The sequence below is a fragment of the Rhagoletis zephyria genome, unplaced genomic scaffold (genome assembly GCF_001687245.7).
Source record: "Rhagoletis zephyria isolate East Lansing unplaced genomic scaffold, Rhagoletis_zephyria_1.1 Rzeph_scaffold_06349, whole genome shotgun sequence".
In the NCBI taxonomy this organism is placed as follows: Eukaryota; Metazoa; Arthropoda; class Insecta; order Diptera; family Tephritidae; genus Rhagoletis; species Rhagoletis zephyria.
Genome location: NW_016163432.1, coordinates 5,170 through 30,765, shown reverse-complemented (window position 1 = coordinate 30,765; position 25,596 = coordinate 5,170). Strand labels below are relative to the sequence as shown.

General features: G+C 36.7%; 1 protein-coding gene across 1 annotated transcript; it reads right to left on the bottom strand.

Annotated features, from left to right (window-relative positions):
• Nucleotides 1-2,409: 2,409 nt before the first annotated feature.
• On the bottom strand, nucleotides 2,410-25,185 carry LOC108373086 (uncharacterized). Its single transcript, XM_017628927.1, has 3 exons — nucleotides 25,124-25,185; nucleotides 6,629-7,068; nucleotides 2,410-2,616 (listed from the first exon to the last, which is right to left on the bottom strand). The coding sequence occupies exons 2-3, from the start codon at nucleotides 7,022-7,024 to the stop codon at nucleotides 2,410-2,412; spliced, it is 603 nt and encodes a 200-aa protein (XP_017484416.1). The 5' UTR covers nucleotides 7,025-7,068; nucleotides 25,124-25,185.
• Between the last annotated feature and the right edge of the window lie 411 nt (nucleotides 25,186-25,596).

The window sequence follows — 25,596 nt, the reverse complement described above, 5'->3', positions numbered from 1 at the left end:
GAAACTTGTGATGCAGTGTAATAATATCAGGCCTTCTCTAAAAGGAAGTCACAGCTGAAAATTCTAAGTGTCTCAAAGCAGCTGAATGAATACTGATATTAACCTAACCTAACGCTACATATTACTAAGTAGAATCTTTTGTTGCGCTCAATAGCCAAACAGCAACTTGCTTTCTCTCTTTTTTTTTAAGTTACTCATACGCCCCGTTTGTCAAACAGCAACGATGCAAGCAAACAATTCGACAACGCATTGGCCTCGGGGGTAGCATTTCGTAAATTGATTGGACAAACCACGTTAGACTTTTTCGTGTGTGTGTGTTTTCTTTTTTGCAAAAGTACCCAAATGTACGCGGAAATACGTATGTATGGACATACATACATACATACGTAAGTATGAATGTAGTTAAGTAAACATCGACGCGGAAAACAGTGCAGTGTGCGCAAAAAGCTTGCAACTTTGGCAAAGCCAAACTTAATTTAAGTATGCGCGCTTGTTAGTTACCCACTCAGTCGTACACTCTCACACTCACTTTTGTTGCAGTTGTGCACATTTACTTAGCGCAGGCATACCAAATTGCCATTGCGAGCGTGTGTGTGTGTGTATGCAAGCCGCTTTTGTTTGTGAGCGCGCGTACAAATAAAATTTTCTAATGTTTACTTAAAATGGTTTTTGAATGCATTTTTTTCTATCGTTTTTTTTCGTTGCAAGGATTTTGTTTTCTTTTTGAAGTTTGTTGCAGAACAAATATTTAATAACAATTGCAAAGCGCAGCAAGCAAAAGTAAATATAAAGTTTGCCTTCATACGCCGCGCGGCTGTGATTAGCAATTGCAACTGCAACCCGGCGCAATTACACAATGATACGAGTACATAAACGTATGTATNATTTTCGGCCCATCCGGTGGACAAAAAAAAGACGCAAACTTGTGATGCAGTGTAATAATATCAGGCCTTCTCTAAAAGGAAGTCACAGCTGAAAATTCTAAGTGTCTTAAAGCAGCTGAATGAATACTGATATTAACCTAACCTAACGCTTTTACTCAGTAGAATCTTTTGTTGCGCTCAATAGCCAAACAGCAACTTGCTTTCTCTCTCTTTTTTTTTAAGTTACTCATACGCCCCGTTTGTCAAACAGCAACGATGCAAGCAAACAATTCGACAACGCATTGGCCTCGGGGGTAGCATTTCGTAAATTGATTGGACAAACCACGTTAGACTTTTTCGTGTGTGTGTGTTTTTTTTTTGCAAAAGTACCCAAATGTACGCGGAAATACGTATGGACATACATACATACATATGTAAGTATGAATGTAGTTAAGTAAACATCGACGCGGAAAACAGTGCAGTGTGCGCAAAAAGCTTGCAACTTTGCCAAAGCCAAACTTAATTTAAGTATGCGCGCTTGTTAGTTACCCACTCAGTCGTACACTCTCACACTCACTTTTGTTGCAGTTGTGCACATTTACTTAGCGCAGGCATACCAAATTGCCATTGCGAGCGTGTGTGTGTGTGTATGCAAGCCGCTTTTGTTTGTGAGCGCGCGTACAAATAAAATTTTCTAATGTTTACTTAAAATGGTTTTTGAATGCATTTTTTTCTATCGTTTTTTTTCGTTGCAAGGATTTTGTTTTCTTTTTGAAGTTTGTTGCAGAACAAATATTTAATAACAATTGCAAAGCGCAGCAAGCAAAAGTAAATATAAAGTTTGCCTTCATACGCCGCGCGGCTGTGATTAGCAATTGCAACTGCAACCCGGCGCAATTACACAATGATACGAGTACATAAACGTATGTATGTTTGCCTGACCACTTGTTCAAGATACATATATACATACATGCCTACATACAGATGTTCATACATACATATTTGACTTTTCGACTGCTCGCTCGACTACCCGCCTCAGCACGTCCCGCAGTCAAACGGCTTAACAACCCACCTAAATTGGCTGGCATACACACGCACACTCGTACATGTACCCAATTCACTATGTTGGCATTATTATTGCCTAACTATGCATATCGAGCACACAAACATTCTATNCATATGTATGCCTGACCACTTGTTCAAGATACATATATACATACAGATGTACATACATATTTGACTTTTCGACTGCTCGCTCGACTACCCGCCTCAGCACGTCCCGCAGTCAAACGGCTTAACAACCCACCTAAATTGGCTGGCATACACACGCACACTCGTACATGTACCCAATTCACTATGTTGGCATTATTATTGCCTAACTATGCATATCGAGCACACAAACATTCTATACAAATATATACGTACATACATACACAAACTTCTCTATGTTGTGTGCGTGCATACATATATTCATGAGCACGCTCCCCCACTCACCGCACCACCGACAGTCGCCCTCACCACCGCCAAGTTAGTCATAGTGAGTCAGCTAGGCAGGCAGCCGGACAAAGTTAATAGCGGCGCTCCCCTTAAATGCCATCAAACTACTGACACAACTCATCGATATGCAACGCATGCAACTTACCTCAAGGCAAACAGGACACTCCAATAATTGGGCAATGTGTTGCAGGCATGTGGCGAACTTCTGCAATGACTGCTGATTAATACTGGTATGCTCTTGATGCTGATGTGCGCGCTGCCACAAGTTACGAAGTTGCAATGGTCACATGAAAATAGAAAATACAGCAGAAAAGTAAATTTAGAAAAAAATTGGCAGTTGCAAAGTAAATGACTTTAATTGGGAAGCATGAAAAAGGAACTTTTAAAAGTAGAAACAAAAAAGTGAAAAAATCATAAAATAAAAATTCAAAAAAATATGAAAAAGTTTAAAACACTGGGCCGTATGAATAAAAATAAGCAATTGCTTTTTCTTAAAATTCCAGATCTTTTACTCAATTTATTCAAACAAAATTGAAGTAAAAGGTATGAAATTTTAAGAAAAGGCAATTGCTTGGTTTTTATTCATACGGCCCACTGAGAGGCTTAACGATTTTTTACATCTATAAAATGACATAAGTACGGATGCCTAAGATTTGGAGATTATCACATAGGGGGCGTGGCATCTGATATACATACTAAAGTTTAAAAACCGATATATCTCTGAACAAAATTAAGTTAGGGAACTGAAACTTGGCAAGGATGCATAAATGATAAATACCCTACTCACGGCGAAAAATGGCAGGTACTGAAAAAGGGGACGTGACACTACCCATACAAACTGAAATTCGGATATCACTTACTCTCTCTGGAACTGCTTATGNCATCATTTCTTTATCCAGATATCCGAACATATGTCCGGTTATCCGCATAAACGGTTAGTCACAGCCCTAATTGACACACAAACATACATACATATATTTACATAGTAATAGTAAATAGGCAAGCAGCAATTTTTTTTTTAGTACCTACTATCTAGAACTCCCTACTAGGGTGTCCCTTATAATACCGATTTTCCTAATTTGTATGGCATTCCTTCCGAAGTTTTTTTTATTTTTTTTCTTTCTGAAATGCCATAACTTTTGCGCTCAAACTCAACTTGATCACAAAATGTTTCGCCCTGCCACAAGAAGTTTAAAGTACATATCTGTGCTCATATGCAATTGTAGCTTATGTCGAAAGGCTGGCTTTAGTATAAGGCAGCATTCGCAGCATACGATCGCGAATGACTCACTAGCGCCGTGTCGCTGAAGAACTTTTGGCAAATAAACGTTTAAGAAAAAGTTCCTAGTATCGGAAGTCAATATTCTTATTAAGTTTCATAAAAAAAAATTCCGTGTCGTTTAAAGAATAAAGGTAATGCCACATTATACTAAAGCCAGCTTCAAGACATGCTAAGAAATACAATTTTTGATTTATTCTAACGTGTTTTTTTATGTAATTGGTAATTTTGAAATTTCAATATTTTTCTAATGTTATATAATATACGAGTAATTTCAAAACCCGTCTTTGGATAAAGTTTCTTTAGTACAAGTTGAAAACTCTCGACGTAAGGCCTTGGATACAATAAGTAATTCCTGGAAATTTGCTTCGGACTTAACTTGGACCATATATTCCTGCTTCAACATCGTTAGTTACACTCAAACTTGAAAAAAAAAACATGCGAGCTTCTGTAAAGTCTTTTCGCAAATTCCAGGTTCCAGGATCAGAGTGTATGAAATTGAATTCCAATCCAAATCTTTCAAAAAGTTTAATAGTATTCGGAGTAGCGAAATCGCTCAAATCTTTTTTTAACCAGTTATTGATGTGATGTTACTTTTAGGCGTTGTTACCCGGAACCCTCCATTGCTCTTGAAGAGGCTGATTTACTCCGGGGGGGGTCTTTGTCAAAATCTTTTCCACCATTTTACTTTTAACTGAAAGGTGCACACCATCATCTAAGAGTGCTAATCCGGTTAGCTTCTGACTTGTACCATAAATGTCCACTGAATTTCTTTAAGACCGTATTAGAAATTAAGTTATCAGTCTTCTCATAAAGTTTCAAATCTAATAAAAATTTAAAGTCGTATGGAGGCGCATTTTTGACAGGAAAGCAACTTCTCTTGAAATTTTAGTAGAATAACTTCGTTTGGCTGTTTTTTGTTGGAGCGATCTCCATTCGGCATACAAACGTTTCAGCTGGCTTGCAATACAACTTTTCACTCGAGTAGGAATACACGCTTTCCCATATTTGCATTATATCCTTCGCTGTGAAAGAGTATGCTGCAGTTTAATATCCCTTGCCAGGTTTTGCACGTAACTTATTGATTAACAGCTTCAAAACTTGAAGGTTTGAAGGTAACCTCGCCCCACTTAGTTTATCTTCTGTGTGATGAATTAAATAAATACTCTGCCTCAATTTCTTTTTACCGCACTATTGACAAATGAAAAAAATACTTTCTTACTAGTGACGTTGAACACATCGCGATAATTCTTTCACTAAACTAATGGCACTATTTTATTGGTAAGACGCTGCATTTATATTTGTTCAAATCAGTGAAAGTGTTTTGTATAGAGGAAAATGTGTTATGTTAACGGCTTGCCATAAGAGAGAAAGAGACAAACTTATGTGCTGTTGCCAATGTTGACGTTTAACACTGGGATATATTTATAGACAATGAGTGGAACTTCCAACATGTACAACAGTTGCCACGAAGTTGGACTATAAAGAAAGTAGTAATTATTTTTGCAAACCAAAATTTGAATAAAAAGGAATGATTTAAAAGGCCTTGTGGCAGGGTCAAAACTTAAAGTACAGGTTCAGTTCTTCGCACGGATAATCTTAAACTGAAGAGGAACAAAATTAAAAAACTTCTCGATATAAATTGGAAAGTTGATTTTTAAGGGACACCCTACTCCCTACACATGGCCTTGAATGGCAGATTTTGTTAATTGATATGCGTTCATGCGCCCAGCTATATGTTACCGTTTTGCTACAGCAAGCAGCTTCTGTTAAATCGGAAGTCTATGTGTTTACGTGAGTGTACATATGTCTGTGTGTGTGCGGGTGTGTGTACAATTAATTCGGTAGGCAGCCTATACTTGAATATTTAGGTCAATTAAATTGTAATGCTTGCCGCTACTGCACGGATAATTCAATAAAACCGTTTGACTGTCAAACTAGAGGGGTGGGGAGGAGGAGGTAGGTTTGGATTGCGTGGCACAGTGAATGTTTGTGATATTAATGTGCAGAGCGTACTGAAATAATTAAATTAATATTTAGGTAATGCTAATGTTCGTTGAAAGCGTACGGCAGAAGCTTTGCTGTCCTCTGTAAGCCGCCCAATTTGCCCGATTAAATGAAAACATTTGCGTGCAACATTTAAGTGGGAAGCATTTGTGCGCTGGTATCGCTGGTGTCCGTCAAAGATCAGATGTTAAACTAAATAATTTAAGTGATAATTACGGCAGTTAAACTGTATTGGACAAATGTACATACATACATACAAACGGTGTTAGCGAAATTGTGCGGGAACGCTGTTTTTTCCCGCTCTTAAGTGCGCACTTATGTAGATATAATTAACTACAAATACAGTATTTTGACCTTCAGTGTTGCTTCGTTAAACTGTTAATTAATAACTTAACTAACTATGCATAAAAATATTCAAAAAAAAAACAAAATGATTTCCGAATTCATTGCATGCGCAACGCTGCTTTCTGCTAGAGCAGCTATGAAATTTAGCGAGGCATTTAATATCTACCGTTGAAGTAACACTATTGACCTACATTGGCAGCGTAGCACTACAACAACATAACCAAGTCAATCTATTGCTAATGTTTACTTGCTACTGCTTGCTATTACTTATATAACAGCGAAGCATGTTGATTACACTAATTTGCCAAGATTTTGTAAAAAAAAAAAATAAAAATAAAAATAAAATAAAGCTGTAAGAAAATTACCATCGCGTGACTTACAAAATGCACCACNAAAGCATGTTGATTACACTAATTTGCCAAGATTTCGTAAAAAAAAATAAATAAAAAATAAATAAAGCTGTAAGAAAATTACCATCGCGTGACTTACAAAATGCACCACATTCGACACGTTCTGTGCGCTTGCACAGCAACAGTAAATTGTCATGTTAAAAATTTTCACCGCTTGACTGCACTGCAAAGTTTCTTCCAACTTCAAAAAAAAAAACAAAACAAAAAAACTAATCCACTCAACTCACCTTTCTTCTACCTTCCACCGCCACTGCTGCTCTTTCGCTGTCATTGCTATTTGTAAAATGCTCTTGCGCGTCGCTGTCCTCATCATCATCTTCCTCATTTTCGTCGCTGCAGCAGCTATCCGCCTCTACTTCCCTACGCCAAATCACGACCGTCACATCGGTTGCACCACTTTGCCAATGCTCACGTATTCTCGTTGCGATTTCGAAGATTTTCTTTCCCAACACATCATTGCCATTGAACTCCAGTACTGTGTCACCGACGCACATACCGGCCTCTTCTGCGCTAGAGCCCTCCTGTATGCCACTCACCCATGGGTATGGATCCCAGGGTGCTCGACTAAGATGCAGGCCAAGTGTTCCATTTGGGCATGCGTTTATTTTGCAAATTTTCAACATTTTTCAACGGGCAGGTGAGATTGACTTTTTAGTGATGACAATAACTGCAATAAATGAAGCATAAGAATTTGAAAAAAATTAGAAGAGCAGTATATATTTAAATGTGTATTTAAAGATTGTAAAAGCTTGCCCAATTTTGGATGCGACTAAGTATATACTTCTTTAATCAGTGGCCTATGTCCGTGATACTTAATNATGAGATTGACTTTTTAGTGATGACAATAACTGCAATAAATGAAGCATAAGATTGAAAAAAATTGGAAGAGCAGTATATATTTAAATATGTATTTAAAGATTGTAAAAGCTTGCGCAATTTTGGATGGGACTAAGTATATACTTCTTTAATCAGTGGCCTATGTCCGTGATACTTAATTCTATCGAAAAAGTACTAGTAACCCCAACCGGCATCGTAATCCTAATCATAATCATAACCATAGTCATAATAATAATAATAATAACAATCATAATCGTAACCATTAGCATAATCATAATCACAATTTTAATTACAATAGTCAAAATAATAATCATATTCATAATTGTAATCACAGTCATAATCATAATCACAATCGTAGTCAAAATCACAATCACAATCATAATCGTAATGATAACATAATCATAATCAGAAGTCGCAATCTTAATCCTAATCAATAAAGTTGAAGACTTCAGCGAAGAAGTGCCTTATAAGATGAATAATATTTCACTTAGCCATCAGTAGCTTTTGTCAACGATTAAAGGTTCGGTCTTGAAATGAACTACAGTGGCCACAATAAAATTGTAATCTTTCGCAATCTTTCGCGGCAGTATACATAGAGTCATAGCACGACTCACAATGCCATAATATTTACAAACACAACAACAAAATGAACAGCTGTTTCGGTACGAGCGTGGCCGCGGTACCATCAACGTTGAATTAAAATGCTTGTCACTTGACTCTTGGCGCTCTTCGCTCACCCGTTCGCGTGATGATGCGTGTTTGTTGACGTGCATTTAATTGCCGGTTGAATTGGCACAAAGCCTTCACCTACAAAACTGATAACGACAATAAAGAAGAAAACAAAACAAAAAAATGACACCATTGCTAGCCCTTTTTTTTTGAGCTGTGCGCAACCGCAGAAAACCCCAGCAACAAAAAACTGCGTACACTGTCATTACAACAGACGTGATTACACACCTTTGCATAGTATTTACAACGCTATGTGTATGTAGTATGCTATGCACTTATGTACATTTATACAAATCGATGGTCCCCTGAAATAACGACACAACTCAAAATTTCAATAGAGCTAATTAAAGTTTTTGCGTTTCGTAATTTCTCAAAAATATATCTTAGAACGTAATTATTCCGCATTGTTTGCAGCTATTCTGTAGGGGAGCTTCTGTAAGCTTTCAAATTATTATTTTTTCTAAAGTTTTGGTAAGTGTTGGACTGCAAAAATACGAAATAAACAAGTAACAACTCATAACTCAAAAACATGGAATTTTGAGTTGTGCCGTTATTGCAGAGGACCATCGAAATGTACAATGTTGCTCGCTTACATATGGAACTTGCATACATATGTACTTTTGTATGCAACAACAGCACGCCCAAATATTCATTTGTTGTTTGTTATTTGCTCGGTTGGCTGGCTTCAAATGGCCAGCTGTGTTGTTGTTGCTGGGGGCGCTGGCCGATCACTTGCCTAGCAATTGTTGTTTTCATGTTGTTGTTTTGGTTGGACCCCATTTGCAAATGACATCGTTTACAGGGCGATCACGTTGTCGCCATCGAAAGTGAAGTGCGCATCCAATGAACGCATTAATGCCTCTAAGCCTTCGGTTGGCGGCATTTTCGGTGATGGCAGAGCAATTGCATAGCTTATGTTGTTGTTTAGTTGCTAAACGTGCCGCAGGTGTATGGAGATATTAAAGCGATTTGGTGACCTTGAGTTTAATAGCGGCAATGCAAAGGGTCACTTGGCCAAGGCGATTGTGGAAATTCAAATTCAACTCCTAGAAGTTCCGGCACTTGCTGGCAAATGATTGAGGAAATGAGTTACGATTTCCTAAAGCTGTTCAATCTGCTAGATGAGCAGCGGTGTAAATGTATGTACATATGCATGTATGTATGTATATAGTGTAGTATATGGAAAGCTTTTAGGGCGAAAGGGGAACGGATATCTACTAAATTTATTAAGTGTTCTCAGCAGAAATCAGAAAGAATATTTATTAAATAAGGCAAAATATCTTAATTACACGAGTATAACTAGGTCTTGAGCAGCGGTACAAATTTCACTACTCATTTATAAATCGCCGATGAGCAGTTTTTTGCTTAAACAGAATTATTTATTATTGTTATTCGGCTTTTCACTGTGATTGCAGCTACATTCTCGGACACGTAAGCTATCCGAGTTGATGCTGGCTCCTCGCATGCCCAGAACACTCGAATCAACAACGTGTCCACCCAAATGGATGGTGTCTGACACAATCAACTTATATTTCGTACGTAACTGCAACCCTTGACTAGTTGTTGAAGAGAATATCAGAATCTTTCTATTGATCTCTAATGAAAAAGGCTGCAATCAGTTGTTTGCAAACTGGTAATTTGAGGACAGAAGCAAATAATATTGCTCTCGCCAAAGACTTCCTGTACACTCCTGATGTTGTACTCATGGCGCCAGTAATGCCTAACCACGCTTGGCTTTATGAACCATTTTAAATAGAAACCGTGGTTTTGGCCATAACCGATTTTAGGCATGAAGTCTAGCTTAGAGCTCCATGAAATTGTTCGAGAACTTAAAGCGCTCAATTTAACTGCAACTCGCTTCTTACCACCACGATAAATACGAAGGTCATGCCATCCAAAGACGAATACGAATACAGCGGATTGTAACGAATACAAAGGTGAACATAGGAATATATATAAGTATACAAAAACTAAAAGGAAGGTGGAGAAAGTAATTTTGAAGCAAAAAAACAAAACCGACTTCACTTCCCATATAAAAATTTAAGATTATCGTTAATTTCTTCAAGATCTAATGATCGGATTTAAAGCAAATTAGAATGAGACCACCTTTGAGGAAACCTTTCATTTAAAAAAGGAATTATAGAAATCGGTTGACGAGGTCCTAAGTTATGCGGTAACATACATAAAGAAAAAAATTCATATTCCGACGAATTCATAACCTCCCTTTTTTTGAAGTCGGTAAAAAAAAAATGTTTGGCAACTGTAAAAACTAGAGAGCGGTCGAATTTCGCTAGTAACTGACTCTTCTTGTCTGAATTACTTTACTTCAAGTTCATACATACGACATTGTAAATACTTACTCATTATCTAAATCGCCATTGCGCCATACGTACATATATAGCGCCTTAACCGACACTGAACGCTCTACTGTAAAAGAACCGACTCACCTTCACTTGCTACGTCAGGTATATTAATGAGGTGGGGATTTGAGCACCCAGCTCTACCGTCAGTTTTTGCTTTGATGCAGTACACTTGGAAATATTAATAAAAATAAGGAAGGATTTTCGGAAAATTTATTTGGCTACATTCCATATGTACCAAAAATAGTGTGCCTCTGCAGAATATACTTTCAAGCCCGTAACTAGTCGAACAGCTGATTGTGTGTGAACAAAAAAAACTCACTCTATTAGAAAGTTTCTGTTTGAATACAATATGCCTCTCACAAAAAAAAAATTTACTAAATCAAAACTCCCTATACGCTAAAGCACAGATTCACTCTATGGGGCGTTCCGTACTAAAACGGACGGGGTTTGTCGAGAACGTGTTGTGTTGTGCAAAACTAGCATTATTTTTTTTTTAATTTTCTTTGAAAACGATTTTGCGCATTTTCTTCCATAAGAAAAAAGGCTCAAAAAGACGTCAGCATAAAAATATTAAGAATCATACTCAAAAAAAAAATCTAAAAAAAAATATAAAAAATTTTAAATTTTTTTTAAATTTTTATTTAACATAAATTAAATATCAGAGCTACCATTGTGTTTTTTTTTAATTTTTTTTGAGACGGCATAAAAACAAATTTTTTTTATCAAAAAATTTGTATGTGCAAAATTTTTCAGAAAAAAAAAAATTTTTTAATAATTCTTTTCATAGAGAATTTTGATGCGTGTATACGTGTTTTTTTTTTATTATTTCCCCGATCCGTTCTCGAGATATTTGGAAAACTACTAAATCGATATTAATCAAGCTCAAATTTCACATTTATTTATTATTTATGTTTATGTATAAACCCTATAAATTAGAAACAAATCAAACAGATGAAGTGTGAACACCGTCCGTTTTGGTATGGAACACTCCCTATGCAAACTGACCTAAAGCAAAGTATAAATTCTTTAGGCCCACATTCACTTCACGGAACTGAGTTTTATATGTGTTTACAACCTCATTAAATTTAATTCATTAATCTATTCACTTTCAGAATTACATCTGCCTCATTATCAGATAACCATTATTCGCCACTAGAAAAGAATCGCCGAAACATAACAATGTTAATATGTTCTACATATAACAATTGGCAAAAATATTGTGCTTAAATATACATACTTGTATACGTATGTACGTAAGTGAATACATTTTCCTGAGCCACACTTGAGAAAGGGGGAAGTAAAAATTTNATGTTCTACATATAACAATTGGCAAAAATATTGTGCGTAAATATACATACTTGTATACGTATGTACGTAAGTGAATACATTTTCCTGAGCCACACTTGAGAAAGGGGGAAGTAAAAATTTCGTAAACGCACCACGGAAACGAACGCCACTGACTGACTCACCATAAAACACACTCGGGCCCAAGCGGACGTACTTAAGTGATATGCGGATTTAAGCTGTAATCACGAGAGCAACAAAAATATACATATATGAGCACAACAAAAAAAAACAAAATGAATAACAAAAAATCCGCAACTTAAGTAAGACTCACAGATCTAGCAGACAAGCTACGCAAGCGAATACTACATATCTATGTACATATGTATGTATGTACTTAAGTTTATACCGGAANCAAAATAAATAACAAAAAATCCGCAATTTAAGTAAGACTCACAGATCTAGCAGACAAGATACGCAAGCGAATACTACATATCTATGTACATATGTATGTATGTACTTAANAAACAAAATGAATAACAAAAAATCCGCAACTTAAGTAAGACTCACAGATCTAGCAGACAAGCTACGCAAGCGAATACTACATATCTATGTACATATGTATGTATGTACTTAAGTTTATACCGGAACTACGAGAGCAAACGTGGTGAGCAGCACCCAATCACATTTAAGATTACATACAATAATAAATAACAGCATCACAGCAAACAAAAAAATTAAAAAAAAAATTTCATATATGTAAGTAAACGAAAAATAAACAGAATTCGCAAAACCTGTCGGACAGGCAAAGTAATAAGTAAGTAAGTAAGTAAGTAAGTANATAAATAACAGCATCACAGCAAACAAAAAAATTAAAAAAAAAATTTCATATATGTAAGTAAACGAAAAATAAACAGAATTCGCAAAACCTGTCGGACAGGCAAAGTAATAAGTAAGTAAGTAAGTACGTAAGTAAGTAAATGTTCGAGTCAGACGGTTTAAACTGCTCATTCACCAATTCACGCGCTCCTCGGTTATAGTACAAGTAGTGGACTGAAGCTGTTGTTGCGGTAATAATGCGAGGCGGAAAAATGTTGCTTGTGGCACCGCATGCACCGCTAGGAGGGTCTATAGCACTATTTTGCTTTAGTATTATTATTATTATTTTTGNAGTAAGTACGTAAGTACGTAAGTAAGTAAATGTTCGAGTCAGACGCTTTAAACTGCTAACACGCACACACAATTCACTTCATTATGCGCTCACTGGAATGCACAGCTCCAGCTCATTCACCAATTCACGCGCTCCTCGGTTATAGTACAAGTAGTGGACTGAAGCTGTTGTTGCGGTAATAATGCGAGGCGGAAAAATGTTGCTTGTGGCACCGCATGCACCGCTAGGAGGGTCTATAGCACTATTTTGCTTTAGTATTATTATTATTATTTTTGTTTTTTTGTTTTTTGGTCACTCCTCGAACGCGTTTATGCTGTGCCGCGCACACTTAAGCGTGGCTAGTCGACTGAGTGCCTACAACAACTGACTGCACTTCGATATTAATGATGTGAAGTTGCGATGAAAAAAAAAAAACCTATACAAAAAATATTAATCTTTCTTAATGTATTTCCTTTTAATTTAATTTTACGTTTTTAACGTTTATTTTTAAGTTAACTTCCTTCATTGTTCAACATTTTCAGCTTACGCGCTTGCAATGTTTTAAGTTGAGTGATTTTTCTGACACACACCAGCTTGACTTGGTTTGCCGGCGCGCCAGCTTTGGCTCGAGCCAGGCCTGTTCACATCCGCTTAGAATTAAGAATGTTGTTGAAAGCCGGTTAAGTGACAGTAATGCCAGTCATTTAAGGTTTTCGTTGTACGCAAAGCGCACGAATATNTAACGTTTATTTTTAAGTTAACTTCCTTCATTGTTCAACATTTTCAGTTTACGCGCTTGCAATGTTTTAAGTTGAGTGATTTTTCTGACACACACCAGCTTGACTTGGTTTGCCGGCGCGCCAGCTTTGGCTCGAGCCAGGCCTGTTCACATCCGCTTAGAATTAAGAATGTTGTTGAAAGCCGGTTAAGTGACAGTAATGCCAGCCATTTAAGGTTTTTGTTGTACGCAAAGCGCACGAATATTTTGCAAAGACCGGTCGTGCAAAATGAAGAGGTAATATATTCTGAATCGTTTTTAATTGCATTGGATTTTATTAAATGTTCTTTTAAATAGTCTCACTGATCTGGAGTATATGNTCATTTAAGGTTTTCGTTGTACGCAAAGCGCACGAATATTTTGCAAAGACCGGTCGTGCAAAATGAAGAGGTAATATATTCTGAATCGTTTTGAATTGCATTGGATTTTATTAAATGTTCTTTTAAATAGTCTCACTGATCTGGAGTATATGGGCACAGTTAAGTAAAATTCGAATCTGTAAGAGGCCCTTAAGCTGTAGTGAGGGTGGCAAGCAACTATTAAAGTGCTATAAATAAATTGTTCCTAGGGTCCGATCTCCCCAATTAATTAGTTGATATGGAATGGATTTGTGATAGGCTGGAGATTCCAAGATCAATTTTCCAAGGCATGGCTAGTTGTCCATTGCATTTAAGTCCTAGAAAAAAAATATTAAAAAATATTTGGAAAAAAGGTTCCCAGATAAATGTTAGTACTTCGTCAAGCGAGATAGAATGTAGCTCGTCTATTTTGAATTCATTTGACACAAAAATGTAGTGGTCATTGATGATACTCAAGGTGACCATGTATCGGAATGGCTGCTATTCGTGTCAGTTTGGATAAGTCTTGTCTACCTCGTCGGCCGCTTAGCCGCACTCCTTTCCCTGATGGAATAAATAGCTTCAGAAGTTAAGGAATAATTTGGAGGAACTTTCTGATCGGGCCCCCAAAAACAAAAGCTGAGATGGACTGGGAACCCTACACAAAAAGGACGTACAAGAAGCTAAGTCTTTTTTGGAAAAGGAGTTCGTTCAAAGTAAACTGCCGTACTATTAATCCTAGAGCTAGGCTTGTGTNGCCTAGAAAAAAAATATTAAAAAATATTTGGAAAAAAGGTTCCTAGGTGAATGTTAGTACTTAGTCAAGCGAGGGAAAATGTAGCTCGTCTATTTTGAATTCATTTGACACAAAAATGTATCGGAATGGCTGCTATTCGTGTCAGTTTAGATAAGTCTTGTCCACCTGAGCTGAGATGGCCTGGCACCACTACACAAAAAGGGAGTACAAGAAGCTAAGTATTTTTTGGAAAAGGGCTTCGTTCAAAGTAAACTGCCGTACTATTAATCCTAGAGCTAGGCTTGTGTAGGTCACTAAAAAGACCAAACCGCTAAGTTCGGTACACCCTAGATGCCCGATGACTCCTGCACCGTGTCAAGGTATGAGACTATTTCAATTCCTTAATAGACGCTTTTCTGTGAACAACAGGGGAAAAAACATTTACTTCGGTACCTGTTTCTAGCATAAAATAATAGAAAAACTCGATTCTATTGTACATACCTTTGACCTTTAGGTTGAACTTGATTTACTATACCGGCAAAATCGAATCTTACAGGCTACAGCCTAACCAAAACTGATTATGCTGTGGCTAGAGAAATTTCGTTTTGATTAAATTTAATAAATATGATAAAGTTGAAATAGCTCTATGTGGCGTTGTTCTAAAAAAAAAAAGTATGAAGTAGATATTTCTTTCAGTACAAACTATGGCCCCCCCCCCATAATAGTATTCCAAAAATTTACCTCAAAGTCGGAAATACATTTTATTTCAAGAGGGTTTTTATTGCGTAACTTTTAATTGTATTTTTGTTTGCATTTTTATTACTCACACTTGCTCTAGCATTGACCATGAAAATAAAACACTCAACGCATTTCCACAAAATACTGCATACTTACTTAATAAATACTTGCCTCGAGTGCTCAGAACTGACGCGTCATGACGTGCTGCGTGACGTCGATCAGACGCACTTGATACGCCAGCGAGCAGCAGTTGGCGTCTGGCCAAGGAACGCTGACATTTGTTTCAATGGATTTTCACATAAAAATTATAATTAAGTTGATGGTTACTATACATACATGTAGTATATAAATACATACACATGTACATACATATATTGTGTATCTTCAATTTGCATATCTTTTATTTTTTAACCTTTTTGCACTCAAGAACTCAACAATTGTCTTCCGAGATAACGTAATTTTGATAAGTTTCTAGTTTGTATATAAAAACTTGTTTTATTTTCTTGAAAAGACGGACGTTTGAACGAGCGTTCGCTGTCAATAGTAGCTTTGATTTATTTTGCATGTCGATCCAATCATCTTCGTTAGTTCACTAAACAATGACTATTATGTTAATTTTTGAGGTTTAAGCGTATTTTATTATCCAATCTAAGAAGGTATGTTCAAAAAGAAGTAAATAAATTCACGCTAAGAAATTGGTATCTTGATCAACTCTATTTTTTTCGTTTAATCTAAAAAAAGGCAAAGCTTTCGTTACTTTTTTCGTTGGCAACAACGTACTTTCAAGCAATTCTTCGCCTTTCACTTGATATATGAACTTTAATACACAGTGAGAAAATCGATTTCTAAAATTTATAAGGTTGCTTTCGTGACTAGTTCTTAGATGAAAAAATATAAGTTTTCATAGAGGCTTTTTCTTGCTTTTGAACGAAAATTCTATTTCGCTTATTACTTCTTAAAATAATAAAAAAATATTTTTACTATTTTCGTGGCAGAAATACAGCGGCGGTTTAACGTTGTCATTGCCTGCCGATGGACGACCGCCATAAGAAAAAACTTTACTTATATTTTTTTATCTTGATCGGGAACTGGACTTGAACCAAGGCCCTGCGGAATGTTCGTGCAACAAAACACATTTGGTATGAACTTTGTGTAAATTCCTTAAGAAACATAATTTGTATGAATTAAATGAACAGCTTTAAAAGAATTTCTCTAGAAGGGCTCCTAAAGCATTTCTTGCATAAACCCTTCTGGACGCTCTTTTTTGGGTAACGAAAGTAGAAGCCCTTAAATTTATGCCACTCCATACAAAAAAGAAAGCAGAAAGTAATGACTTTCATAAAGGCCTTTTTGAAGAGATCTTAGCTTGTTAAATTGTCTATTGGGTAGGATGTATGATCCTGCAGCCTGTTCAGGAACTTGCACTATTTTTGCTATTTTCTTGAAGATAAAATAGTGAGATTTTAACCAAACAAACTAAAAAGAAGTAGGTAAACTCACCAGATATTGTTCAACATGCTAAAAAAAAAACGTTTCGGCATCGATTTTCGATTACTAATAACAGAAAGCTTAACACTTTTTCATAACGAAAATTCGCCAAAAATGAGTTGGGTGTGGAAGTGTGGACCATGACAAGACAATTTGTCTAAAACCAGGACAAATCCTGGGAAAACAGAACGTCTAGCAGCCGCAACTTAAAGTAGTTAAGACAACAATCATTAGTCCTAAAATTAATTTTATTTCATATTTTTGGACACTTTAAATCGGTACCAATACCTAAAAGTTTCGACTCTGCACATCAATATTGTGTGCTAACTAACACTAAGGCTTTATTTCAAGAAATAAAGAGGAAGAAATCGGATTTCTCAAATAAGCCTGAAAAGAAGTATGAAATTCTTATATAAATATTCCACTATGCTATTGTTGAAACAAAAATCAATTTGAATTGCATGCATTTTTTCGTTTTTGTTTGACTATTTCTCGGATTTATATCTGTAAGTAGATGAATTCTGGAGCATCGTTTGTCAAATGTTTTTGTATACGTAAGAGTTGTCATATATGTAAGTAATCTGTTGAATGAGCTTTGCGTATAAGCTGCTACCCAACGCATAGCAGCTGCCGAAACATTTTTATATGGTTCCAAAACAACGAAAGTTTGTCTTTGTCAGCCGAAGGTCATTCGCCTTCAGCATGCGTCTTATCATACGTCTAACTACTCCGCAGGCGCCATACCAACAACAACAACTTTAATACAGTTTCCAATCATACGTATGTATGTATGTATTTTTTCCGTCACCAAATCAAAGCACTTTACTTATAACCATAACATAACAACTTAATTATCCCAATTATACCGCCCGCGAGCGATGCTCCATTAGGTAAATGCAATTAAACAGTTACACAAATCATTGGCAAGACATTAAAGCATAAACAGTGAATGAATACATCACTAATGAATGCGGTTAAAGCGGTGAATGAACAACGTTAATGTTCGTAAATATTTAATTAAACATAGCCGTTCACGCTCCAATTGCACACTAAGTGATTAGTACGAGCAACGTCTTACGCTGCAGTTTTATTTATAACCGATGGTTAGTGGTGGGTAGTGCAACAGTTGAGCAATATTTAAAAAGTTGTCTAAGCAATTTCGAAAGAAAATAGCCAAAAAGGAATGAATCAGGCTCTCGAGCTATATACATATGTATGTATGTAATTATATATAACCACGTAGACTCAAATACCTCGTGGCCTAAACCGAAACCGCTTATGTGAGAGAGCAATAATAGTGGTCACTCCACGCAGGGATTCAAACGGTGATCAGCAAATTATCTGAGTGATTGACGTTCGTCAGTCATTTTGGAGGTTAAACCAGCAAATCGAGGAAAACTAAATCGGAACTCCACAGGGTGGTGCCCTTTTTCCGCTGATGTTTAATTAAATATTACATATCAAAGTTCCCTCAACCAACAGAGCGAGTCTCTATCGTCTCCTGGGCTGAGACTGATTGATAATGGCGTCCTGGAATGGAATTTATGACTTGTATTAGAAAGTGAAAGCTCAGCTTTACGAACTTTTTCCCCTCTTCACTGCAAGCAGCCTAAGACTGTCCCCTAGTAAATCCTCGGCAACTCTTTTTGCAGCTGCCGCTGGGTATTCACGTCAATGGAAAACCAATTCCGGCGGTGAATAACCCGAAAGTCCTCGGAGCTATCCTCGACAGTCTACGGCGCATACAACCAAAATTGTCAATAGAGTACGGAGCCGCAACAAGGTCCTCAAGTCGTTAGCCGGCAGCGCCAAATACAAATAAAAATTGTTGGCAACATACAGGACAATTGGCCGGCGGTTCTAAACCCGCCGGTGTGGTCGCTGGGGAATAACAGGACGCAATGGACGAAGCTGTAGATATGCCAGAACATGGCACTCGGGATCGTGACTGGATGCCTTCTGATTTCGGCCCAACAACATCTACACGACGATGCCCACATGCTGTCCATCAGTGAGCATAACAAAATGCTCTGCAAGCAATTAAAATGCTCTGCAAGCAATTTCTAGTAGGATACCACAGACGCGGGCACCCGAACAGATACTTGCTTGCAGCAGAGTCCTTCGCCAAGGCACATCAGGAGGCATCTATACGAACTGACGACGGACGCAGTCCAGAGGTTCAAAAAACATCTTTTGGACCATATAGCATACCGACAGGCCATAAATCGGCATTCACAGGAAGTCGGTCTCAACCTACATCGACTCTCTTCCTGTGAATGCCATTTTGGGCACACAACCACCCGATGTGGACGGGACATAGATTTGTCTGCTTGGGGAACTCGCACCGCAATAGCCCAACTTCGCTGTGGATATTGCAGCAGGCCAAACTCGTATCTGAGCAGAGTGAATGTAGATGTACCCAACGAGTTCCCGGCATGCGGGGAGCCTCCAAGTGAATCACGCATCCCCCAACAAATTAATTCCAGTTACCGCCCTTGTCCCCATGGACAAACCCCGTGGAAGTTGGGCACTTCCTGGGTCCCCCTTTAGTAGAGCCTGACGACAACCTCTGATGGACAAACCGATTTGAGCTTAGTTGAGTGGCCGCTACAATAACAACAACCACGGTTACATTTTTGTAACAACAAAAAGTGTAAACACCAAATATTTATTTTTTATTTACATATTTAACTNAGCCGCTACAACAACAACAACCACGGTTCCATTTTTGTAATAACAAAAAGTGTAAACACCAAATATTTATTTTTTATTTACATATTTAACTTTTTTTTATTTTCTTGTCTACGACTTTTATGTTATATCGTAATGCACATGCCTACCATCGATTGCAATGCAAAGTAAAAAAAAAATACATTTTTAACACGTTTTCGGTTTCTGCATTCGAAACGATTGCATCACAAATGGCAACGCCATCGCCGGCATCGCAGCAGCGTATACACTTTTAGATATAATTTCACGTGGATACTTCGGTGTACAAAAATAAAAATATTAGCACATTCGCAGCTAACAAATCGGTCACCGGCGACATAGAGCCGCCAAGCCGGCAACTCAGCATAAAGCCATAAAATTATAAAAAGAAGTGAAGCTATTGGAAATGAAAACAAATAAGTAGCATTGCAAAGCCCACGAATCTGGCAAGTAGTACATACATGCACATATGTACGTTAATTAGGGATGTTAGGCCCGCGATCCCGAACNTTGCATCACAAATGGCAACGCCATCGCCGGCATCGCAGCAGCGTATACACTTTTAGATATAATTTCACGTGGATAGTTCGGTATACAAAAATAAAAACATTAGCACATTCGCAGCTAACAAATCGGTCACCGGCGACGCAGAGCCGCCAAGCCGGCAACTCAGCATAAAGCCATAAAATTATAAAAAGAAGTGAAGCTATTGGAAATGAAAACAAATAAGTACTTAGCATTGCAAAGCACACGAATCTGGCAAGTAGTACAAACATGCACATATGTACGTTAATTAGGGATGTTAGGCCCGCGATCCCGAACTGGAAATATTTTTGCTTGTTTTTATTTCTTTGCTTTGGTTGAGCGAATACTATTAAGAAACTAATGTTCATGGATGGAATTTCCAATTTTACCCATGAGAGTTTCTTCCATCGTAGCCATTCATTTGCATTCCATATTTCTCACTGGGCGGATCTTGTTGCCAAACCACCCTAATTGAAAGACTTCTTATAGTAGCCAGTAATACCCGGAACAGTGGTACCGAATTTTCCATAAGTGTAATGTATTACGCCGCAGAAAGTGAAGGGTGTTCAGAGCATCCCCAAGTGTTCCAAACACTTTACCACCAACCTTCATGATAGCAGATAGTTGAAACTACGACGGGATTAGTATGGCTCCACCGGAGTATTGTGAATAACAATGTCGTGATTGAAAAACAACAAGGCTGCTGGGGCTGACAGCCTGCCAGCTGAGCTATTCATAATACTAGCAAGGAAATAGGTTGCCAATACACCACAGGATCTGAATTTATACATATATTCACGAAACTAAACCGGCTAGGTATGTAAAATTGCTTTGGGCAACAGCTACAACTACGCCTGAATTAGTTACGGCCTTTGCGAGACACTCAATATCTAAGGAGGTTTCAGACAGTTCGACTTTCTATCGTGCGACTTCTTTCATCGATAAACAAGAATTTTATTTGGTACTCGACGTCTGTTGCCACACCGCGCACCTCATCTAACGTTTGCTAACACATTTCCGGTTGCATTTTACTACATACCAGCAACTCGCTACCACAATAAAGAAATCTCGAAATACCGAGATTAACAGCGCTCAGTATTATTGCTGTCTTTCAAAAAACACTAAAAGCCCAGTCATTACTGCAGAAAAAATCAACTCTTGCGCATGCGCTTTATTCCCAAGAGAAACGACGTAAGCAGATATTTTTTGTTGGCTGTGTGGTTTCAACGTTTTTCAGACAAACGACTACTTATGTATGTACGAGTAGGACTATGTGTGTATGTATGTAAATGAGGGTGGTCCAAAAATGCATGTGAAAATGTAAAGACGGAATTTTAATGCCCTCACCCCTACCGAAAAAATGATACCACTGTTTGTTTTTTTTATCAAGGAAATTTAGAGGTCGCTCAAAGCGCTCAAAGTTTTTTTTTTGTATTTGTTTGTATTTTATACTTATATGGGAAAAACACGTTTTCGTAGAAGTGCTATAGTATTCTTGAAAATCAGTAATTTTCGATCGGAAAACTTTTTTCTCTTCAGGTGACTTCCAACAACAATACCCAATTGATTGTAAAACCATGTTTTAATACTAGCGATTTTTTATGTGCCCCCCATTTTTTTTTTTTTTGATATTTTTACTGGTCCTATAAAATATTGTTAGAAGAAAATAGTTAAATAATCATTCGGGTATTATTACCGGAAGTGTTCTGAAGAGAAAACAAGTTCTACAATCGAAAAATAATAATTTTATAGAATTCTATGCCATTTCTACGATAACTTGTTTTTTCCGTATAAAATACATGGAACACTTTGAGCGCTTTCAAATTAAAAAAAAAAAATACAGGGGTAGGATTTTTTTCGGTATAGTATAATCCTAGGGGATGAGAGCATTAAAATTCCGACTTAACTTTTTTTTTTACCACCCTAATGCGCATACGCAACATTTTACACCGCAACTTATTGATAGGCACAGATGAATATTAATAATAAAACACTCAAAAGTATATTTCAAAGTGCATGGTAGGCGTATAGGCTAACCGAAACAAATTTTTTACCACATATTTGCAGGTAATACAACTTTTTCTTTGCAATTAGTGATAATAACCAGTTAGTTGCGCGCTGAATTATTTGTTTTAATTAAAAGAAGAAAATACGAAGAAGTTATAAGAGCAAATTGCTTTTGTTGATTGCTTATTTATTTTGCTGATTAATAACGTAGTGTTTATGGACTATAATTACCTTTAAACAAGAATTTAAGGTTCTCGAATAGCCAACCGGAAGACAGAAATTTTACTGTTGTTGCTTGATTAGTGCAAAGCTTAAAAATTATATGAATTTTATATAGTTTTGCAATCTATAAACCTATATAAAAATGATAGACGTTCTCCTTTCAATAATGTTTGGGCCAGTTTCTCAATGTCTGCTAACAAAAACTGCTGGTTAAAGATCGTTATCGACGTTATCGACTCCCTGTTATACGTTATGAGGTTTATAACGTCGATAACGATGTTAACCTACAGTTACGTGTTAATCAGACATTGAGTAACCGCACTTAATGTCAGCATCCTAGTATTAAATATATACATACATATGCATCTGCATTTATAATTGTCACTTTGGCTTTGGAACCGGATCTACCATTTATGATTACCATGTAGCCCACCCTGTATTCATAACTAATCAAAGAATAATCCTTTCTCATTAATCCAAATGATTAGTTTCTTCATTAATTACTTTGTCATCAATCAGACTTGCAAGTACAGGAAACATTTCTAACCAATATTAAATGTAAAAACAAGATGGAATTCGACGTGCGAAAAAAATTAAAAAAAATTTCAGAACAAACGAAAGAATCGATATACTCACGAAACTATGGGCCAAATATAGCAATGCTGGGTTTTCAGTTTTTCAATCTGACATCAGGATTTTTTTTCAAAGGACTTTTAAGTTTTAAAGATATGATTATTTCAAAAAAAAATATGTTTAAAAAAAATCAGTGCAATATAGAATAACAATATGGGTTCTAAATTGGAGAAAAAATTCTGTTGAATTTAAAAACAATTAATTTTTTTGTTAACAATGACGAATAGGTATTGAAAATGCGCTTTTAATAAATTTTATCTTTTTAAGCTAATAAAGATTGCAGGACGAAACTCGGGAAAGAGGTCATGCGTATATTAGTCTTCAGAAAATAATAAAAAAAAAACAATATTGCAAATTTTCAAGGATATTTAAGGACAAAATTTGTAAAGGACATTTTCCATACCCATTCGTCCTTATGCACCAAAAAATGTATCGTGTTATAATTCTACATATATTTTTCTTTTATATGATACCCATATTATTATCCTAAATTGCACCCAATTTTCTAAATAATTTTTTGAAATAATCATATATTTTAAATTTCAAAGTCCTTTAAAAAAATTAAAAAAATATAATTTGTACTTTCACGAATATATCAGTTTTTTTCTGTGAAAAATTTACTGTCGCACGGTGTTGTATGCTTGAACGGTTTATAAAACTAGGTTCATACATCAGCAAAATATTGTTAAACAACTCTGAATCTCCGGTAATGATAACTTCATTGGAAGAAGATATTGTAATAAAAATATTAAGTATATTGATACAGTGACAGTAATTGTACTGTGGCGAAAAACGCACAACTTTAAGCCAAGTAATTGCGCCATCGCATTGCGGTCGCGAAAAAATATTTCAAAAATATTACGAGAGCAGCTCGTCGGCCATAAATTAAGAGAAGCTGTGTTGAAACAATTGGACCGAAGATTTGGGTCCATTGAACACTCCCTTTTTGCTAGCTACATCAACTTTGCATACCAATTCCGACGGTTAACAAACCCGCACAAAAGCAGAACATTCAAAAAGGAAAAAAAACCCGCAGCAAGTTTCTCAAGTCGCCGGCTGCACCTGGGGTAAAGACAAGGAAACTGAGCGGCTAGTTCTGAACTACTCTGCCCTCTGATGTCACCACCTGCACAGCGAGATCCAAATTCTTGCCGTAGGGGAGCATAAAAAATGCTCAGCAAGTAGGGGGCATATTTTCGAATAAATGGGCACGGTTGGGATATACACTTACCAACCACTAGACACGGAGCTTCAACTGTCAAGCAAGAGCCGCGTTGCTATGGCACAGCTACGGTGTGGATATTGTAATCGGCTCAATAGTAACTACCTGTCCAAAACCCAGAGAGAGCTAAATACTTCGCGACTACCTTAGGTACAGATCAATAGTTGTCACGTTGAGAAGAACATTCAAGGCGGGTCTTTGTTTTGCTTTAGGCTATACCAGGGCGCCGTAGGTAAGGATTGGCCTTATGATAGCGGTGCTCAACGCTACCACCCATAGTGTGGAGCGATTACACCGCTCTATAAGGTTAACTCAAAACCATTTGCTGCCTAACGCATTACACACTCGATTCTATACTCCAAAATTTTCATAAAATAAACTTTATTTCCGCTTCCAGATATCTGCATATTTTCAAATCAAAGCAAGACAATAAATGTATTAAATTAAGTAAAACACGAGTAAGTGAGTTCATCAACTCAGCGTTAATTAGCCAACCCGGCTGATTGAACACATGTTCAAGTTCATTGAGACCCATGCGCGGCAGATTGGCACAGCATCACGTTGATCGCATTGGCGTTGGTTCACGTGCAGCAAAACATGATTCAGTTATACGTGTGGGGGTATGACTTAGCGCTAATGGCTTCATTCAAAGGTACTTCCACCAAAAGAGTTGAAAAAGAATTTTTAGCATTAATTACTTGGGAGTCATTCTCATAAAATACTCATATTATTTATTTATTCAACGATGACTGTTCAAAGCCGCTTAAGTGATGCTAACACAACATTTATTTACATAATGTTTGCTAACTTAATTAAAAATGCAAATTAAGTGTAAATTATCGTTTGCTGCTTGGGCAGCAACTGAATAATTAATGCAATGAGTATAGATTTTGAAATGCTTAACATACATAATTACCAAAATTTAAGTAGGAAAAGAACTTAAAATTTTTATGAGGGACTTACCAATTAATAGCTTAAGTGCAGAGTTGTCAAAGAGCCCTTGCAAGTATGTTTAGATGCGCATACACACGACTATTTGATAAAAATCTTCGTGCACTTTTTTCTTATCTTGAAAACTATTCAAAATAATTTGCTTTTATTTTTCTTTTAAAATCACTTTTATCACGCTTAAAATTGAAATGTTTTCTGGCTGCAGTTTCTCACTTCTTTCAGTTACACGATTTTAAATGCTTCAATACACAAATTTTTTCCATGCCATACATTTATTTATTTAATATTTTTTTTTTTTTAACTACAAATATGTATGCCAATGTATTGCAACACAAATTTTCTTTTTGCTTTATTCGCTAGATCTTGCAACACTTCGGCCAACGCATGCGCGCGCTCTGCTCAACTCTCGCAAGTCGGTTAGTAAGTTAAGTCAGTCGAATGGATACGCTAACAAAATTCGCGTAAATCTTTAGTATATATTTTTT